General features: G+C 33.7%; 1 protein-coding gene across 1 annotated transcript; it reads right to left on the bottom strand.

Annotated features, from left to right (window-relative positions):
* Positions 1-5073: 5073 nt before the first annotated feature.
* LOC137927275 (L-dopachrome tautomerase yellow-f-like) lies at positions 5074-19229 on the bottom strand. Its single transcript, XM_068771056.1, has 9 exons — positions 19066-19229; positions 14558-14710; positions 13941-14108; positions 12463-12579; positions 11592-11768; positions 9683-9846; positions 7578-7761; positions 6448-6550; positions 5074-5119 (listed from the first exon to the last, which is right to left on the bottom strand). Exons 1-9 carry the CDS (start codon positions 19205-19207, stop codon positions 5074-5076), a joined length of 1254 nt encoding a protein of 417 aa, XP_068627157.1. The 5' UTR covers positions 19208-19229.
* Positions 19230-22366: the final 3137 nt, after the last annotated feature.

Genomic DNA, 22366 nt, shown 5'->3' on the forward strand with positions numbered 1-22366 from the left:
TATTAATTTTTTTGTGTTTGGTTCATAGTCAATAATTGCGGTAAAATGTATATACAGGTTGGGCATTAGGATAGCGATAGAGAACTGACACTTGCGAATAAAAACTACGCGAATTAAAACGACGCAAAGTGAATTAAGATTTTCTAGTATGGAAAAAAAAAACTTATCTTTTAAAAAAAGAATTGAACAAAGTGGACATTTAAAAGACAAAGATAATATAAAATTCCAGGAGCATCTACAAGGACCAAACAAAGTCTTGATGTTTAAGCTTTCCTTATTGCAATAAGCTTTAATTTCTGGATGGATCACAAGTTGAAAACAAGTTTTGAAATAATTATACGAGTATTGTCATCCATGCTTTTCAGTATTCTCGCCAGTAGACGGGAAGCATGTTCTTTGATAAATGAGATACGGCTTAAATTTGTAATCACTATTTGCATTACCACCAAGAAGAAACATCAGTCTATCTTAATTAGATCTGTATAAACAAAATAAAAACAAAATTAAAGACTCGAGCTAAAAACAACGCAACCTAAAATCTAAAAATGCACAGTGTAAATAAGTACTGATTAAACAGTGATACAACTTCGAAAAGAATGCAAATAAACTTCAAAGGGGGTGTAATCCGTTTTATAAATATTTTTTTTACTGTGTATTATCATTACGTGTTTGGTTAGTTCTGAAACCGTTAATTTATTAAAAGGATTTACCGTACAACAGTTGGCAGGAAATAAGCTGTACGTTCTTCCGTTTAAAGCTTATATACCTATAACCAATCAACTTGTTATCATCGTTTCAATCTATAAAACCCCCTGCAAAGTATAGGCCTACCTCAAAGATATTTATGTGGAAATATACCATAATCGCTTAGCAGACGGGTTCACGGTCTCGGAGTGATGGTATGATATACAGAGGATGCAGCTGCCCATCATCTGAAAACTTGTTTTTGAACAGTGGTAATCCCATATAATTAATGCACAGTGTGAATTACATAAGATTGGATCACAAGAATCGAATCCGTGATCAACAATCGTAAGTTTCTGTCCTCTACCGCTGAGCTAACACTATTCGCAATTCTATCATCCTGTATATATGAATAATTGTATACCTATTATCTATTTACTAATAAACACACACTTAATGAAAAGGATATAACATATACATTACTCTACTCGTTCATATGTATGTATTTACAATAAGTATAATGCTTAATATTTGTGATGGAGGTAGCAAAGAGATACAAATACGAAATTTATCTATAAAGGATTTCTTATGTACATAGACAAAATTGATAAATATATATATATATATATATATATATATATATATATATATATATATATAAATATCTGGTTAGTTCAGGTCAGTCGACAGCCGTCCACTGCAAGTCCGAAGTTTCCACGAAAAACAAAAGGTCCTTCAAGAAAATCGTGCTACATTAATCACAAGCTCACTTATAACCTTGTGTTCATTACAATAGGGCTAAAGTATCCTCTGCCTGTAAGAGGCAATTAAAAGGGAGTTGAGGGTAAGGAGCTTCCATGAGGAGGTCAGCAACGCGAAGTAGTCTCTTTCAGCGTGAACCTTGACACAGTAAGTACTAAGTGGCACCTGCGGGTTCCTTAGAAGATCGGCCCCTCAAAAGTTACAGAGGATGACCAGGGAGGAAGGTTTTAGTCCCATATAACCTTGTACTTAAATAGAATATCTCGAGATTATTCAAGATTTCTTCAGAAACAAAAATAAACTATTTACCGTATACACAGCTCCGAAGTCTTGCGCCTTACTGCAACACAATTATCTTAATGGATCCTAAGAAAGAAACAGGAAAAAGATGTTTATATTTCAGCAATATTTTTTATCTATCGTGACCTTGTCAAACTATGATGCAAAAAAACTGCAAACATACTTTACAGTGTAATTTATTTTTTCTTATATCTATTGCCTTCTTGTCGTCAATATTATGTTTTGACGTATATATAATGACAAGTGAATAATGTAAATGATTACTAGATACAAATCATCATCTAGGGATTGAAACCATACTTGAAGGTATATACAATCGCCCAAAAGATAACTTGCGAGTCCCGACAGATGGAATATCTTAAGCCAAGATTGAAACGCCGCGCAAATGTGGAAACCCTTTATGATAATTATATATTTACAACTGTGTTTCCTTTCAATTAGATTAAAGAAGTTCTCTTTTCCTAAAGTTTTCTATTCATAAAAGCTAATACAAAATAAGTTGTATAAATAAATAAACAATATTTGATACAAAGGACCAAGTCTAATTAACCAGGGTTTAAACCCTGTACGACCTGAATCTGAATGATTAATACGTGTTGAGTAACAGACAATCCCAGGTGCTCATGGAGCAGTAATTTCCATTTTTATTGTGCATATTGAATGGATGCTGAATAATAAAAAGTATGAAGGATGAGAGAGGGAATAAAGGAAAAATTGTGAAGGATGAGAGAGGGAATAAAGAGAGTAATTGTGAAGGATGAGAGAGGGAATAAAGAGAGTAATTGTGAAGGATGAGAGAGGGAATAAAGAGAGTAATTGTAAAGGATGAGAGAGGGAGGGTGAAAGCAGGAGGGTGTATATCCCAGTAATATATAAACGAGATAGAAGAAAGATTATTTTTAAATTTAAAAAAAAAAACCTTTGTTATGCCCGACCTTAGGCTTTCTAAAATTATTACGCCTTCTTATGTGACATAAATAATTTTTATATTAAAGCGAAAGGGTTCAACTCGTGTCGATTACACAAAATGCCCTACTGGGGGCGAGGGTCCTACACTGGGATATACTGTTTTGGAGGGACCCCTGGGGACGACCCGCAGGTCACATGCGATCCGTAAGCTAATGTAATAGCATTGACTCGATAATAGGCGATGAAGTAGACAGATCGAACTTCCTCGGGTATTGCAGAGGTGGTTATAAAAGTGTCAGTTGATAAAAATAAAACTTAAAAATAAGATGTCAGGTCGAGTAAGCGAAATGAAATAATCTAAATGGAAAATAAGAAAACGGTAAAACACTAAAAGATAGTCAAATTGTAAACAAAACATTAGATTAAATAAAATTTAATGTGATACCAACTGTGATAAAATCTGTTTAAGTGCTAAACAAATTGTGATAAATAAATGTTGGAAACCCAATACCTGTGAGATTTGAAAAGTGTGGTGAAGGGTGAAAGGTGATGAAAACGAGGAAACTTAAAATGGATGGGTATGTAAGATCATGTGAAATATGTAAGAGAGGAGTAAAGAAATAAAAAACAGGATGTGAAATAATTAATTAAAAATTTTAAGTTCCCTGTCCCTAAACGAGATAGGGTCATAAAAAACATTAATCTTTTAAAAGTAAACAATATATGAAACCATTAATAATAAAAGTAAATATACTTACAAGATATAATATAAATCCTCCTAACGGTATTATAATTTAATTATTACATGCAGATGAACCTATCATTATTTATATAAGTACATACGTTGTGATCAACACAAACTTAGAATCATTATGTTTTCATCATATCCTGTACACCTTTATGTAACTGGAAGTCTATAATAGTGATGTGCGGTATATTTATCGATGATTTTAATTTCTGAAATCATTTTAAATAATGTAATATTTTGAAATAAAGATATTTTCCGATACGACCGTTTGAAAGTGGCTTGTATAGATTGCGTGCACGTTGAGGCACCGCGGCTTCCACTGCAGAACCTTAAGGCTCTAGTGGTTTCTTTTATGTGACCTGCAATCTGCCGCTTGCACTTATAGATAAAAGCCTATCGACTTAAGCCAATTAAGAATATTGCACACGAAGATGTTTCTCAGTTTTAGAACGCTGCCGTGTTGAGTTGAATACATCAAATGACATATTTCTCAAGGTTTGATTTACCTTCTTTGACTGTTTGTTCCAGATACACATACGAGTCAATAACTTCATGAATAGTGCCTGTAACTTGTGATAGCAAGGCACGACATAAGCATTTGATACAGTTTTAATGAAACAAATAAGACTTGATACTAGCATCGCTTGATGCAGATTTTGAAACCATTAAAAGGATAAATATATTTGTCAGAAAAAAGCTTTCAAGCTTTTACACGAGCTTCCAATCACCCTGCATAAAATGATCACTTTGAAATACGTTAAATTAATTTACATTTCCTATTAGAATGTGGCAGGCTAATAATGTTTGGTACTTTAAAGTCTGCTAGGATAGAAAGTAAATAATAATTATATCAGAAAAACTCGAATTCACAGCACAGTAAATACTTTTATTCTACTTTTAATACTCTAATAGGCCAACTAGCGTTGTTTCCACTAGACAACTTATCACTTCGATAGTTATCGAACGAGTGACCGAGCTCCCGACTCAATAATCAAAACGCTGTTTCAACCCCACCACTCTCAATCCTTTCACCGGAAGTTGTCACAAAAGAGTGACGGGGTCGAGTAGTGTTGCCAGTTTAAGAAAAATAAACTACATTTTATAAAATTATTACCATTAATTTTAATAGACTAGAGGGATCGAAATTTAAGCACCTTCCCGTTGTCAGATTGATCTGAAATTTGGTACACACTTTTAATTTAGAGGACAATACAATATAATAAAATCAATAACATTATAAATCTAAGATGGCCGCCGATACAAAATGGCGGATTACATATTTTTCCTTAACCCCCTCAATATGGGTATCAAATGAAAGAGCTACACTAGTAAAACACGATGATTATGTCTAAATTTAAAATTTAAGATGGACGCCGTTCCAATATGGCGGACTAGGTACATATTTTTGCACAACCACCACAATATAGGTATCAAAAAACCGTTTAACTTAAGTTTTTTAAATGTATTTATTTGCAGTGAAGTTTAACAAAAATTTGGTTAAATGATTTTTTTACCAATTTTAGAGATCTTACAAATCCAGTGAATATTTAACTTTTAGGCTTAAGGTATATAAAATTTTGTTTAAATATTTTTAATACTAAGTCGTTTTTTGATACGATGAAAAAAAAAACAAATCATAATTATAATTATTTTTAATTGTTTTACAATTATTATTTCTCGCATACAGTGCCCCTGATTAACGCTCGTATGTTGAACCTGGAAAAGAGTAATTTTGAAATTATAATCTTTTTACGATTAAAGTTATATAAATGGTTATAACTTAGATAAATGTAAATATATAAATGAACATAACTATATTACATATAACACTAACTGTACTGTGATACGTGGTAGAATAATGTACATTTCGCGTTACTTACACTCTAGCAATGATTACATCTCGTAGCCATTGTTATAGACAATACCATGCATCCTAAAAACTTAAATTTCGTTCAGACGAACCCAATTTGGAAGGATCTAGAATAGAATTGAACTCTGATTTGATAGCAACCTTCAACCTATACCATCAAGAAATTTGGTTAAAAACTAAAATGATAGTGACCAAGTGACAGTCAAAGAACAATATTTAATGGAATCAGGCGTTACCTTGCGGAAGTAAAATCACTCAACACGAGCCAATTTCACTCTGTGTTTGGTACTAATTGGTGTAACGTAAGTCCTGAAGATGCCCCGTGGAGGGGTAAAACACGTGTTGAGTGGTTTAACGGTGGCAGTTAGGTAATTCGCATTGTTTGCCGTATACGCATTTATCAGCGGGCTGGCGGGTGGTGCACTTTGTTGCACGACTACCACTGCATGCACGGAAGTGGCTAAATATTGGTCTTTTTCTTACTCAAAAGAAGAATGCCAGAAGCGCACAACAAATTACAAATTCATACAAATTTAATTTTAAATTTAGAAATACCATTACAGATTAAGAAAACATTGACACGACAGATAATTTATTAAAAGTTAAAAATAAAATTTTAAAGTAATGTTAACATTTGCGACACAAAGTAAATATGCAAAGAAACTGAAGCAATGCCGCCTTTGCGCACGCGCCTCATATGATTGCCGAGAGGCACCGTCGGGGTTTAGGCATATATCACTCATTTCATATAATTATCTCTGCATCGCTCAGTGTCGAGTAGACCAAGCCTCCCTTATTTAGTTAACCGTAATAATAACTATATTTAAATAAATAAATCTAATAAATTTAGAAAAATGAACTGATTCTAGTTTGTACCAAATTGAACTCCTCTGGCATTTTTCTTGTGACGTATTAATCATATTGATTCAAGTGGATATTGACATTAATACACGCATAGCCTTTATAGATATATTTATTACAATTACTTCAATGTAATTTTCACTGAAGGCACGAACTTGTTTCAATCAAATTATTAATGGTTCAAACTCTGTCTAGTTAGATCAAATCTTCACATATTTTGTAGAGTTTTGAGAATATGGTATTGCAGCTACAAGGGGTTGTCCGTCTAAATATTGAAAGTTTACAAAATAAACGTGGGAACCTTTAATCTAACCTGTGTATGAAGTAGTTGAATTCGTTTGTATCGAATCTTGAATAAATGAATTTCGGGATCTGGTTGACGAGCACCCACAATTCGTCGCCGATTACTTTTAAATCTGAAATATCAACATTTAATAAATATAGGTTATATCTACATGAGTGGATTTGTGTGATTTACAAGTCTAATTCCAAGTACAATACATAACGCCTACGTTATAAATTACTTATTTAAATTTTACTTATAAGTAAAAACTAATAACATCCTAAGTAAGAAAAGGACCAATAGTAATTAGCCACTTCCACACATGCGCATGTGCGGAAGTGGCTAAATACTGACTTCCGAAAGGTAACGCCTGATTCCATTAAATAATATCATCATCATTTTATTATCATCATCAGCCGTAAGCATCCACTGGTGAAAACAAGCTTTCCGCATGGAAGCGGCGTACATTCAGTACCTTCTGACAATCTGAACCAGTTCGTCTGTCCACCACGCGGGTGGATGTCGTTAACAGAAATGATGATGGTGTAACAAGATGATCAATTGCACCCGTTAGTTGTTAGATATAAACCCATATAGTACGCACTTCTCTACTTGCTCTATTAACGCAACTACAGAAGCATTCAACACAGCCGTGGACGGCTCCTTCAAACTTTAAAATAATAGAACAGTCAAAAAAATGTTAGAAAAATATGACGTGTTTACTTTATTTTCAGTCATTAAAGCCATGACGAAGGAGCATAGTAAGAATTGTAGCAACATCTGATGATTTCAGAGCTTTTATCTTGCTTTAAATCGCCTCGCAACAAAAGAGTACAATTGGCTTTCAAGGTACAAATCTCAAATTAGTAGTTTTTTAAATTCCTCTGCACTAGATGGCGTTAGATGTATTTTACACCACGCTATCGTTTGGCTTGTAGCTGCACGAGGGGTTCATCATCACTGATTTTTTCTTTCAACCTGTGAACACTCCCACTTTCAAGACTTGGCATAATAACCACACTCTTCTGGCTTGGATTATTTCAGGTCATTTATTTGTTTGTACATATTTATAGTATGCACTCCCTTTATCAATTTAATAAATTAAATGTAATGTCATATGCGTAAAGCTATTTGAATTAAAATTTGACTAATAACATTACCCGAAACATAGGCAAGCTTCGTAGAATCTTGTGCGACAACTGCAATGTTTCCCGGCGCCATATTGCTGTCGATGTTCCAACACAAGATGGCGTCCTGTGCTACATTCCCGTAGAAGATTGTTCTAGAACCCGCGTGGTAGTCGTGCGATCCGCTTTGAGTGTTTTTACCGCGTTCGCCGATGTACTGGAATATTTTTTTACTACTAGTTTTTAATTAACAAATGTAAGATAAGGGTTGATCGTAGAGGGGTTAAAATAAAAACCAAAAAAAATGTCTAAAAAATTGAAAATAAAATTTAGGGGTGGACCACCCTTATCACTTAGGGGTATGGAAAATAGATAGTAGCCGATTCTCAGACATACTGAATACGCATGTAAAATTTGGTAAAAATCGGTCAAGCCGTTTCGGAGGAGTTCAAGTTCGAACACCGTGACACGAGAATTTTATATATAAGATTTAATTTTAATTACTAGATACTTAATTATATTATTTGGTTACCGAACTGTGTTACAACCGTCAGTGTCCTTCTCCTTGTTATATGACAAAAGAATTGCATACCATTTTTTCACATAACTATATTAATAACATACTCATTTATGTTTATTTATTTATATTGAAACGGCTTATACACTTTGATATTATACTCTATAGAATAAGGTCTATATACTCGAATATTTAATACCTTGTTTATAATAAATCAGTGGCGTACCTAGGGGGGGGCGGTGGGTGCGGTCCGCACCGGGCGGCACTTACCTAGGGGCGGCATTTTTTATATTTACTTATAGTTGTAAAAGCAACTTTTTCATTTCAAATTTATTTTCTTTCTTGAATAATAAATGATTATTATAAGTTTAATATCTAATAAGTCTAATGTTTTATATTATACTCAAAAACCTATTACTATTTGATTGACATATAATAGAAAGGGCGGCAAACTGGAGATCGCCCCGGGCGGCAAAAGTTCTAGGTACACCACTGTAATAAATAAATAAAGTCCAGTTTACAATTTTTACTCCTTGAAACACCACACGAAACGAGTAATATCTATTTTTTGAAATCGAAAATTTAATTATTTGTTTCTATTAAAAAAAATTACGTTGTATTTTAATTTTTAGTCTGTTTCCAAGTCATGAAAAACACTTAAACTTATATAAAGAACTAAAATAGTGGTGTTAAGTTAGTCCTAACTTAGCGAACAATACAAAATCATAAGCTACAACTCTTTATTCTGATATTAAATAAATATATGTTTTAAATAATGACGTCCGAATCGTTTATTGCGTAACACACTTAAATATGATTATTATTAACTACCACATTTAAATGTGAAAAATGTATAAATTGTCTTACTACATACGTGAATAATATATTTATATGTTAATGTGTTTGCATTTATCTGTAAAATTTGAATGTCTGTGTGTATAATATAAATTGTTACACAGAGTTAATATTGAAATAAAAACACATGTATTACATACAACTCCGGCCTGACAGTACAGTCAGAAAAACAATGTTTATCTAATTATAATATATAAAAAAATTATAATAATAAAAATTACGTTTTATTTTTTGTATGGCTACTATATTCTGCCATAACATATTTAAATACTCGTCGTGACAATTTCATAAATATTTATTAATTCGAGTGGGATATTGTAAAAACTTTTTACGATTTATAAAATAATTGCTAATGATTTTCGATTTCTTTTATATTACTCTGTTATCAAAAAGGAAGATGAAATTATCATTAAAAACTCCCGCATTGAGAAGGCAGGTAATTCTTGTGTGTTAAAGAAGTAAGCCAGAAAATGTGAGATATTGTGAATAAAATTGGAGGAATATATAACTGTGATTGCTACGGAAAAAGAAGGGTAAAGAAATAAAAATGAAAGTGAATAAAAATTTATTGAATTCCTTTCCTCCCAAGCACCTCCCAAAAGAGGTGTAGAAGAAAGATCCTCAATAACGGAGGCTCTCAAAAAGGAGGCTTTTATCAAATTCGTCTCTTCTGGTATTCTGATGCCGTACACAAGTGGTGGTAAATGATCCTGTGTGTATATTATTATACAATATGAATAAATAGTTATAACTGAAGATATCTTACAGTATTGTGTCCCAAGAATTTTTTCTTGTCCTTGAGAAACTCTGTGTCGATTGCAAACTCCTGGGTAGACACCAGGGGGTGGTAGAAGGCCTTCCTCCTTCCCTCTGAGTCAGGGTCCGAGAGTGCTATACTGAACAGGCCGTCTGTCCAATTGATTAGATATCCTGTTAAAAACTTAACTTGTTTAATCTGATAAACAAAATTGTAAAGATTTAATAGAATCAGGCGTTATTTTGCGGAAGTCCATCCTAAGTAAGAAAAGGACCAATATTTAGCCACTTCCGCACATGCAGTGGTAGTCGTGCAACAAAGTGCACCGCTCGCCAGCCCGCTGATAAATGCGTACGCGGCAAACAATGCGAATTACACAACTGCCACCGTTAAATCACTCAACACGTGTTTCACCCCTCCACGGGGCATCTTCAGAAGTTATGTTACACCGATAAGTGCCAAACACAGAGTCATGGCATGTGCGGAAGTGGCTAAATAATGGTCCTTTTCTTACTTAAATTGTAAAGAAATATTATTGAACGGATATACAGTATGATTGATTATAGTTATAACAGTTTTAAAATAGTGAAATATATAGTTCATTTGCTGTCAATAAATGTGTACAATGTAATGGTACACCATATCAAAAAATTAGGATTACTATTTAAAATTAATTATTATTTATTATCTGTCTTTGCTGACTGTTCAGACAGAAGTTATTGGAATGTCGTATTCAAATAAGGAAAAATTAACAAATTTCATAGTTATCACTCTATTTTCGTTTAGCGAGACAGTCAAATTTATAAGAGGTGATTGTAAACACGTGTATAAACACATTCGCCCGTTTTAAGTTTTTACACCTGTTTCTAATCAGCTTTAATAATAATGTACAGTAGCATACCTGTAATATACTTGTATAGTAACTTTATTACACCTATCCCCCGATTTACACGGTAGATACGTTCCTGAGAAAATCGTGTAAATCGAAAATTAAAAAATTTCAAGTCAAAACCGTGTAAATCGAAAAACTTGCAAAAAATGCATAATTTTGCTATTTAACAGTTTTTTCATTTTCAATATTTTTAGGTGTACACAAAAAATAAAATGCATTGACAAGGTAAAATATTTAACGTATTACGGAAACACTGTTTTTTATTTAATTACAATACATTAAACAGAAAAACAAAAAATAAAACCAAAGGTGTTTTATTATCCTTTATCACTGTCAGAAATTACTTTTTTTCGGAATCGAAGATTCGAATTCACTTTCATCACTCCAAGTTATTTGTGCCGATTCGATGTTTGAAGCTGAAATATTTACATTATGGGAGATGGTAACAAAATCGGTTATTAAAACAAAAAAAAAAGTTATTTGGAAAACCGTGTAAAAGCGAAAACGTGTAAAACAAGTACCGTGTAAATTGGGGGATAGGTGTACTAGGTTGTTAATATTCAACCAATACAAATCGCCAGGCAATCACAAGGCGAAAGTGTTATATAGCGCTCTCTTTCGCACGACTTAAATATAGAGCGCTCTGGTGTGGGATTCCCCTGTTCTATGCGCCGCTGACGATTACCTATTATACCCCCTACATTGCCTTTTTGAGATATCCTCTAATATTAATTATTCATAGTAACACTTGTAAATAAATAAAATAAGAAACTTCTTAACATTATTATTTGTGTTTATGAACGAATAAATAGACATCGCTTAACAGAATCAAACATTGATAACTTTTGCCCCAAACTTTACTCTAAAGCTCGAAGTGCCACATCAAATGCCTGAAGAATCTCCGTCTAAACTCTGATATAAGTTAACTATACTTGTAGTAAGAAGTAAAAGGACGAGAGGAAGTAAGTGAAAGTGAAAAGGAAGAGAAATAGAAAGAGGAAAGGTAGAAAGTAAGAGAAGCCGTACCCGCTGCCGTGAAGTTCATAGCGCTGGTGTCGTGGACAAAACTCCGATGATGCAGACGCCAGCTATCCATGGCTCTCAATGAAAAAACTACCATGCCCTCGGTGGCCAGATCGTTGATGTATGCGAAGGCGTCATCACAAGCGTCTTTGTTTACTTCCACAGTTATTGATGTTAGACCTGAAAACGGAGAATATTTCACTATATTTGGTTCACATTCTAGGTTTTACTTTGAACCTTGCATTTGGCTTTCATTGGCCAAAACTCAGACTCCTAAAACAGGGTCCATAAAACATAAAATAAAATGAAAGAAGAGGGCCCTATAGTGCGATTCATTTTCAAGGGTACAACGAACAAAAGCCTACCGCATAATTGAGACGGCAATTAATCTTGAAAAATCGATGTTACGACATATTTATTATTAACTACAACGGTTTAATAATCAAATAAAAACCAACTGTATTGTTCTGAGAATGGAACTCTTTGGTATATTTGATAGTGATTATATAGTTATGTTGCGATTTCGAATCAGATATGAGGACATCCGTAGAAGAACTAAGATCCTGTGGGCGGGGTGCATTGCTCATGCAAGTGATGGCTGTAGGGGTTGAGAGTTCTTGAATAGCGACCACAAGCAGGTAGACGCGGCGTGGGGCCCACACTAGGTAGTCCGACCACACGGTGAAGGTCGCGGAAAGTCGAATGCGGTGCAGGACATTGTGACGATCTTTAATGAAAGCATATTCCTTACTTAGAGCGTCCATCACTTAAAAAGCATAAAGGGAACTCCCTGTTTCTAAGAATTAGAACACGAACCGCAACAACAGCATTTCATTACAAACGAGATTATAATAAAGAAATTATAATTCCTTACCAGCAGATGATCTTTCATTCACCAAGTCCGTCGGCTTCAGTTCGTATTTGAAGAGTTGCTGATCGGTATTCAGGTCATATACAATGATAGCCGGTGGACGGATCTGTTTTCTTTCGCCTGGAATAAAATCAACACTATCTTTTTACTATATGTTACGTGGTCTGGTCGAAGGTCTTCGGCCAATGTGTTACCAGTGATGACTTGGTCTCTCAGTCTGAACCTCTAACAGGTTCACAATCGCTCAACGAACCATGGGCATCCTATGCTTGGGATTTACGAGGTATAATCAGAGATGATGAGATCAGTAGAAGAACGAAAGTAAAAGATATAGCGCGGAACTGATGATCATTTCAGCTACAAATCGTCTACTGCTGAATACGGGACTCCTCAGAAGATTTCCAATCCGTTGGAAGTTGCTTGTATCCAAGGTCGTATATCCACCATGTTAGTGGACGTAAGCTGAGCTTACTGGCCCGTGTCAGTATCGATCAGAAATATATTATTTGAGACATATATATAGCATGGCAGCGAATTTGCGAGTGTAATTTACTTTACGCTTGCCGAGCCGTAGTCTCTATCTCTAATTCTTCTTTTTTCCTTTTATTACTTCCTCTGTCTTGGGTACACAGTGACATTATTTTTCTTAATTACCTTTTACACTCAATAATACTATTTTCATTCTACTCTTTTGACCTTCTATATATCTTTCGCACATCTTTCTTTTATTCGGCACATAATTCCTTTTTATTCTATTATTATCCTTTCTTATATAGCGTTCCTTACTTCTCTTTCACCTCCAGAATACATCTTCTAATATTTTGATTTTAGTTTTATTTTTACATTCCAGTTTTTACTTCACATTTTTCCTATTTTATTTAATATAGATCTGTTGCGACCTCACTTACCTAACGCGAGCGCTTATTGCCTGCGCCGGCGCATCGGTCAACTTCGGCTATCTCCGGCCGCCGCTCGCCATTATTAGCTATGCTCGGGCGCTAGACACACGCTTCTTGTGACCGCGATTTTTGCTCATTCGTAACGTAAAAACCTTGCACAATATTCCTTCGCTTTGCCGTAAAATCTTATTTCCGATATTTAACGTTTTTCTCTTTGGCTAAAATTAGTTTCTATCTCTTCTGTTCTGTATTGCGCTAATTTCTAAATTAAACCGTTTAATAGTGAACTTGATTCTTTGTTCTTACTCATCCGTTTATCGAAATTAATAGTTAGTGAACAAACAGACTAACTATAGATCTATATTTCATAGTCTTCCAATATGTACCTCATTCTATCTCACCTTAAGAACCTTAAAATCCATCTGTTCTGCGTGCTATGTGTCTTACTCACTGCCTGGTAAATTTGTCAATCCATTGGGTCTATAATCTCCTTGTTAATGATGATTTCGTAGAGAAATCCTATACCTCGTTGAACAACTGTGTTTCATCAGCTCTTATAATATACTATTGTATAATGCTTACCTGGTACCTCATAATGTCCAGTATCCACCATCCACAGTCTCCGACAGACATCGATCCTTGGTCGATATACAGATACAAAATCTTTACTTCTCGTCCTGTCAGGATACGGTTTCAGAGCTGGAGAAGGATCCCCTGACAGCTTCACGTAATTTAATGTTGAAGGTATTCCTGGAAAATTATTGTCGTATTATCTTATGCATTGTTATTGCGTATTTATACAGTATGATAGATTATAGATGTAAAAAGGTTGTACGGGGTGAATGTATTCATTTGCTGTCAACTAATGTATATGGTTTTAGAAATTATGATAATATAGTATTAAAAAGCGATTTTAATTCGTATTACCACGTATTAAAATTAGTCATTGTCAAATATCTGTCCTTGTAGATTTTATACTGCCTGAATTTATTGGCTTATCGCATTCCAAGAGAGTTTGAGAGACTTTATAAAGATTTGATGAAAAAAGAGATAAACCAAATATTATACCCTTTGAAGCCTTTATACCTATAACCAATCATGTACATGACAGAATTTTAAGAGTAATATTTTGGACATAATCATTTACTATCATCAGAGTACTTTTATTCTTTTATTTCTAGAAGATTACAATTAATCACCGTGTCTTCTCCTCGGTACGGTAACGAATACTCTATCTCCGTCTACCTCCATTCCAATTGGTACGTTGTTATATTGTATAAAGAATTTTTCGCTGTCACTTATGTTGGCTTGTTTTGTAGTCTCCGGTGCTTCGGTGTCTGAATCTGAGTTGTCTGGAATTAATGTAATAAGTTATTACTATGTCTGCTGTCTGGACAGACTTCGCTGGGTCTAAAATTTTTGCTATGCATTCGTTCTGCTCTAAATAGCTATCAGCATTTAGAAATATGGTAAAAGAGCACTTCCTTAGCTGTTACTTATTCGTAATTATGTATACATATATATATATAGATAACTTAAATTCCGCTTTAAGCTTCGTCGTAAGTATACAGGCCTCGTCGTCTATGTTACGGCGCACTTTGTTGCATGACTACCACTGCATGTTCGGAAGTGGCTAAATATTGGCCCTTTTCTTACTTAGGATGAACTTCTGCAAAATAACGCCTGATTCCATTAAATAAACATGACATAACATATAACATCCTTCAACTTAAAGCTACGATGATTTCAAAGGCGCGCATGTTTAGTAAGAGCCTATAATAAACTTAAACTATATTTATATTGGTATAGCTTTTAAAACTTGTTAACACTGTAATAAAAAAATTCATATCCAAGCTTTATTTTCACTATGTTAACATAAGAAATCCACTACACTGTACTGGAATTTTTTAAAGTTTTTTTTTTTGAATAAAGTACACCTATCCCCCGATTTACACGGTAGATACGTTCCTGAGAAAAACGTGTAAATCTAAAATTTGAAATTTTCAAGTCAAAACCGTGTAAATCGAAAAACTTTCAGAAAATGCATGATTTTGCTATTTAATAGTTGTGATTTTTTTTCAATAATATTAGGTGTACACAGAAATAAAAAAAATGCATTGACGTGTTAAAACATTTAATATATTATGGAAAAACTGTTTTTTTTTATTTAATTACAATACATTAAACAGAAGATCCAAAAAGAAATTACTCTCATTCTTTTTTTCGTAATCGAAAGTTCGAATTTACTTTCATCACTCCAAGTTATTTGTGCCGATTCGATGTTTGAAGCAGAAATATTTACATTATGAGAGATGATAAATCGGTTATTAAAACAAAAAAAAAACTTATTTGGAAAACCGTGTAAAAGCGAAAACGTGTAAATCAAGAACCGTGTAAATCGGGGGATAGGTGTATTGAAATTTATTGCCCACAAAAGAGTTACTAATTTTATGAAGCCTAGAAAAAGGTATAACAAGCGTATCTTTATTTCTAGTTCCAGAGGAACACGGTACCTCTGGGTTCACATTGCAGGAGCTACATGACGTCATCGTAACCAGCGTGGGATTCCCCGCCAGAGCGCTCTATGTTTGCGTCTGGCGAAAGAGGGCGCTCAACAATACTTTCGCATTGTGATCTGTTGATCGTTTCTTATGGTTGTAAATTGTTTACAAATTTAAGAATCGGTATAAATATGGACTAAGTTTGTACAATATACATACGATTCGTGTATGGGGGCGTTTTCTTTCCCCCTAATCGCAAACGGCTTGGGTGATCCGAGAAAGGATCCGGATCCTTCCTTCAGATTGCCGAGTGGTCCACGATGCCGTCCCAAGCTGCATACGTAACAACTACACTACACATCTCTACACGAGTAGAGCTGTTATCTAGATGCGAATGCCCAGTAATATTTTTTTTGCAAAATTCACGGACATTTCCGCTCAGTGAACATAATTCTGATGAAACTAAGACCCCGGATCAACAGTAAATATTTAAAAAAAAAATTAGATAAATTTGCCCAAAAAGTCCCTGTCCCACAAAAGATAGGGGGTACGAGAGGCCCCCAATAGCAGGGGCCATAAGAGAAAAAAAAAACAGTAACTATTTCAACAGAAACAATAGATTAATATACACCGGAACATCGAGGCTCCGTCCCGTTCCTGACCGCCTAGTAGTCTTCGTTTCGCCAAGCTGCACTATACTACAGTAACAACACTACACCTACACGGATATAGTCTCTCTTCGTACGTACGTCTTCGTTGTAACTGATGTAGGATCGCCCAGTGTAAAATTTTGGCCCAATACTGATAAAGCTGCACAAAGCCAAAATAGCTAGCAGAGATGGGTAGCTTGCGAGTTAAAGACAAGAAAGATATATATATATCTTTGCAAAAGATATAATGACTCTCCAGCGCGCGCGTTGCAGTTGTATCTCTATATCTTTATACTTATAACGAGTTGCGGCTCGTTCAGAGTTAGAGAGAAAGAGATATTTGTATTAATAATGTAACCGTAGTTTTCGGAACGACAACATCACGCGCGCAAGCGTTTAGCTATTTTGAACCTAAAAGAAGCAAATTTAAACTAATGTATTCATGTAGGTTGACAGTCCTAGGTCTGTCAAGTATGAAGGAAAATCATTGGCTATAACGGATTCCATTATTTCAATTCCACACGTTTTATTCCGTCTTACCGAGTTCTAAGTCTGAGCTAAAAGAGCCGAAGAAATACAGGATATATTTCTAGTGTTAACTGCCTTATTCTCTCTCCGAACCGTACTGAGTTAAATGAATTAAAGATATAAAAGAGTGATATCTATCCCAAGATAGAAAACATATAAATTACTCTTTTCTTGTCAGGAATACAATTTGCCCATCTCTAGCTAGCAGCAAAATGTTCAAGAGAAACAATGTGTGTCAATTTACACATTACAACTTTGGACGTAGTGTTGTTGTCTTCACCTTCAAGACCTTCCGGGTCCAGGAAGAATCTCACATCACCAAGTATTAGACATGTATCTGGTGAAATTCTTTATTCGAGAGGATGATAAAAGAAGTGGTTAACCATTGGAGTTCTATATTATTGTTAGCCCTAAAATCATTACGATCATTTTATTCAGTTAGAACATCTGCTTCTGGACATAGGCTTCGTCGACAGGTATCCAATAAGATAGTTTGAAAACAGCTTGCGTTTAGCATTTAAAAAGGTAGTCTGTCCTTTTTGTGTTGTCGCTGGGAAAGTCAGTTACTTTCGCTTGTCTACGGATTCTCTCCTTCGTATATGTCGTAAAGAATTAATATAATAAAGGAATAACAGTTTGAATTTGTCATTGTGTGAGTATGCGGTTTTTTATTGGTTTAACTCTAAACTTGCCTACATTTGCGCTTGGAGGAAGGGGGGCAGTCATGTAATTTAGATCGAGAACTCCCTCAAGAACTTTTAATTTGTTTTAGTTCCGCTTGTTCAACCTCTAAAAAGCCAGGGTCTTTTACATGATAATTTTAATTAATTTCCAGGCTCATCTTTCGTTCTTCTAAATGTATTTCTTTCTATTTAATGGAATCAGGCGTTACCTCGCGGAAGTCCATCCTAAGTAAGAAAAGGACCAATATTTACGCATTTATCAGCGGGCTGGCGGGCGGTGCATTTCATTGCACGACTACCACTGCATGTGCGGAAGTGGCTAAATATTGGTCTTTCTTTCTTTCCTCTAATTTCATTCGCTATATCTTTCTATCCTTTCCATACTTTCCCATCATACACTTACACTTGCCTAAATTCTATAATTTTGCATTTATTATTTTTATCATCTGTTCAAGCATTTATTTACTATCTAATTCGCACTAATTTACATTTCAATTATCGGGTATTGTTTATTCTTGTTCTTTTATATATTTATCGTCGAGAACCTTCACTTTAGCTGTCTAGCGATATTACCGGATTGATTTAAATCAGAGTTCCCCAAACTTTTTTGAGTCATAGACCCCTTGCCATGTATTTTCGTGTTGGGTAGACCCCCTACTTACCTGATATTGATTTCCTGTAAATTTCTAACTGTAGTAAAGTTTAATGTTAAAAAATTAAAGTAAAAACACATGTTAATTTATACATATATTAATTGAATTTAAATTAAAACTACTCGAAATAAAATTTTGTATCTGTTATGTAATATATACGTAACATATTAATATTTTTTTAACTTCATAGGTACTTTTATAAATAATGTAAATGTTTTGATATTATAAGATAGTATGATGTAAGTAAATAGGTACTATCAGTGTATGTGTTGAGATCTACTATCGTGGACCCCCATTTTCATTTCGTGGACCCCAAAATTTTTTTTCGCTGACGTAGACCCCTTGCAGGTTGTCATAGACCCCTAGGGGTCGATAAAGACCACTTTGGGAATCACTAATTTAAATCCTGTAGAACCTGTTTGTATGAAGTGGCAGTGGTCGAGGCAAACCGATGTTCGTAGTGGCTGAAAGATTCTTGAGTGGCAACCACGAGTCAGCAGACGCCGCGTGGGCGCCCACTAGGTGGATAATATAGTTGAGATCGCTAGATGTAAGCAACGTAATACCGATCCTATACCTTACAGGGCGTTTATCAGCTCTCATCAAAAAATTACGTCTTCGTAACACAAACAAATTAACACAGATAATATTAAAAATACTAACAAATTTATTAATAAAAAAAAATATCTCACATAACACTCCATCGAAGTCGTAAGAGATTTGTTTCCATTTCAAAACTTCCCTCAACACTTTGTTGCCTTGAATATATGCGTCAATAGATATAGCATAACACAATAATATAACACAAAAATTAAATAAATATTTCGTATCCATTATCCTGTAACAGTTCACCGGCACGTATAAACTAAATATGTTAATGATCATAACAGTAGAAACTGGCTTACAGTGTTGGCAGTTTATTGTTGATAATTTCCTCAAAATCATTTAGTTTGCAAAATTAAATCTTTAATCATATTTTATGGAAAACAATAATAATTGATTAAAGTAAATAGCATAAAAAATTGTTCTTTATCTAAGTTTTAACTAATTTATAATTTCGTAGTTTAGAAAACTTTACGAATATATTTCCACAGATGTATAAATAACCATATAATTTTGTCTTTACAAATATTCCGTATGGAACATCCATCTGTTTACTTCACATAAAAGTGTTTTTCTTTAGTAAGAAAATATAATATCTAGATTTATAAATTATCTTTTATTTGAATAAACTTAAATTTATTGAAAATTCTACAACATACATAATGTATAAGCAACAACCAAAAATTTGTATAAGATAATTAGGCGATATTTCCCAATATTCAGGGAAAATATATGAAGCTGGCAACACTAAAATATTAACCTTTAATGCTATTAGTTATTTTACGAGGGTCATCGCAATAAATGTTTATATTAATTAGTGAAATCACAACTTGGGTTTTTTCAATGTTTAATATTTATACATGGTGAATGACCTCGCCGCTTGACCGCTGGCATTTCTTTGGTAGTTCCATCGGATTGAAAGAATCTAAAACTACCGCTTGAACGTTCAAGTGTTATTTATATACAAAATTAAATAAGTTTGACTAATGTAGGCGTACATGTTTTGTATCAATAGAAGTAAAAACTAGAGTAGTGATTTCCAAAGTGGTCTATATCGACCCCTAGGGGTCTATGACAACCTGCAAGGGGTCTACGTCAGCGAAAAAAATTGGGGGTCCACGAAATGAAAATGGGGGTCCGCGATAGTGGATCTCAACACATACACTGATAGTACCCATTTACTTACATCATACTATCTTATAATATCAAAACATTTACATTATTTATAAAAGTACCTATAAAGTAAAAAAAATATATTATATATGATTTTAAAATTGTGTAAGTTGTAGGATGTTGGTATAATAGATTGCTTTAGTTGGTATAGTAGATACAAAATTTTATTTTGAGTAGTTTTAATTTAAATTCAATTAATAAATGTATAAATTAACATGCGTTTTTACTTTAAGTTTTTAACACTAAACTTCACTATAGTTAGAAATTTACAGGAAATCATTATCAGGTAAGTAAGGGGGTCTACCCAACACGGAAAAACATGACAAGGGGTCTACGACACAAAAAAGTTTGGGGAACTCTGAACTAGAGAAAGGAGTTTGAAGTTTTCTATCCGTGGTTCATCTTGGAAAAGGTGTCTCATTACTAGAACAGTATTGGAATCTCTGATTTAGGTTTACCTTCCTCACGTTCTCACGCCTTAAACTTCTTGAACATGTGAATTATTTAAACATTTTCTACGTTACAAAATAAATAAAAACCATTGCTGTGTATATATATATATATATATATATATATTGAGAAAATAGATTGAACATTCTATTATAAACATTTGAGATATTACACTTTACAAAAAATACAAATTGTAACAACCGAACAATAAAATAAAAGTCCTTATAAAAATCCACTAATTCTACAATAAATTGTCGAAATTCCATAAAAATTACAAATGCATTTAAAATACATTATGACATTAAAAAAAAACCTGTACTTTGTACGCGCATTGATTTAACACTTAGTAACTCATGTATAAAAAACAAAAATATAACAAAAAAAACTGTCTTCTAAAGCTATTAAAATTACAGCACGCGGCGATAAATATTGCACATCGACCTTTGGAAAGAGACAATCGGCTTATTTCGGCTTCGTAGAGCGTTATCTCTGTCGCACAAAGTACAAACAGTCCAGTATCTATTAGAAAAAAATTACAAAACCTCACATAGGTAGTGTGGGAATTAGCCGATTGTCTTTTTCCAAAGGTCGAAGTGCAATATTTATCGCCGGGTACTGTAAAGCTTCGATTAGCAGAATAACACCTATTTATTTTTCTAGCACAGATGTAAAAAGTTTTACATCTCTGATACAAATGTTATCTTTGGTTAAGTGAGGGTACTTCAACAAGTGTTAATGTAGGGTAGTCTTAAAAAAAAGTAATTGCGGGTATATCGCTTACAAATGAGAGCTGTTCGTAGAATCTATAATATTAGATCTAGAGCAGGGGTGAGCAACCTTTTTTGGTCGTCGGGCCGCAGTTTCAAAAACAGTGGGCCATGAAAAAAAAAAGTATTTATTCAAGGTTCAAACCATGTTCTAAACGTAATTTATGTTCATCATCAACCGATTTACAACTTATTATCTTTAAAGCCTTGATTCTAGCATTTTAAAAATAAAAAAATTAATTAAAATTTACTTACCTCGAGGGCCGCGGGTTGCTCATCCCTAATCTAGAGTATCTTAGAGATGATTTTGTGATGAAAATATTATGACGGCACATAGCCTATTGACTTTTCCGTAGATAGCTTAAAGAAAATCCAAGAGTGTAATCGACGAGAGTTTTTAAGAAATAATTTCCGTGAAATAAATGTATAATTATAGTAGTTTTTTTTATTTAAATTTGAATTCCGAATTCTACCATTGGACCTCATATAACTATGATAATCTGGTGTATGTACATAAAAACAAATATATTTAAGAAAAATAGTAATGTACTTACAATTGGCACCAAAAATAAAATATCACATGTCTACGATATCTCGATACAAGCCCATATAATGTCACTTATAATGTGAAAAACACGCAAAACCGAGTGAAAATTGTTATGGGTTCAATCAGACACAGGTGTCTGAAAACTTCATAGTTTATAGAGGAGTTTAATCTGATTATAATTTTCACCAAATATATCTTCTGTCATTTTTCTTATGACTATATGAATGCTATTCTGTTAAGAAAGCTATATATTTTGTATTGATTTTGATGTAATAACTAATATTGTAGTAAGTTGCCACAGTTTCTACAAACAACACCAATAAGCATCTTAACTATCTCAAAATCATAAAAAAGAAATGCAACATTTTTTATATATATTATGGCACCTAAATTATGTTTAACTAAATATATATATTTAATATTTATGTAAGATAACAAGCATTAGAGGATGCC

This window comes from Battus philenor, unplaced genomic scaffold (assembly GCF_028537555.1).
Source record: "Battus philenor isolate CCGP_79_NKW_IND1 unplaced genomic scaffold, ilBatPhil1.0.hap1 SCAF_30, whole genome shotgun sequence".
Lineage (NCBI taxonomy): Eukaryota > Metazoa > Arthropoda > Insecta > Lepidoptera > Papilionidae > Battus > Battus philenor.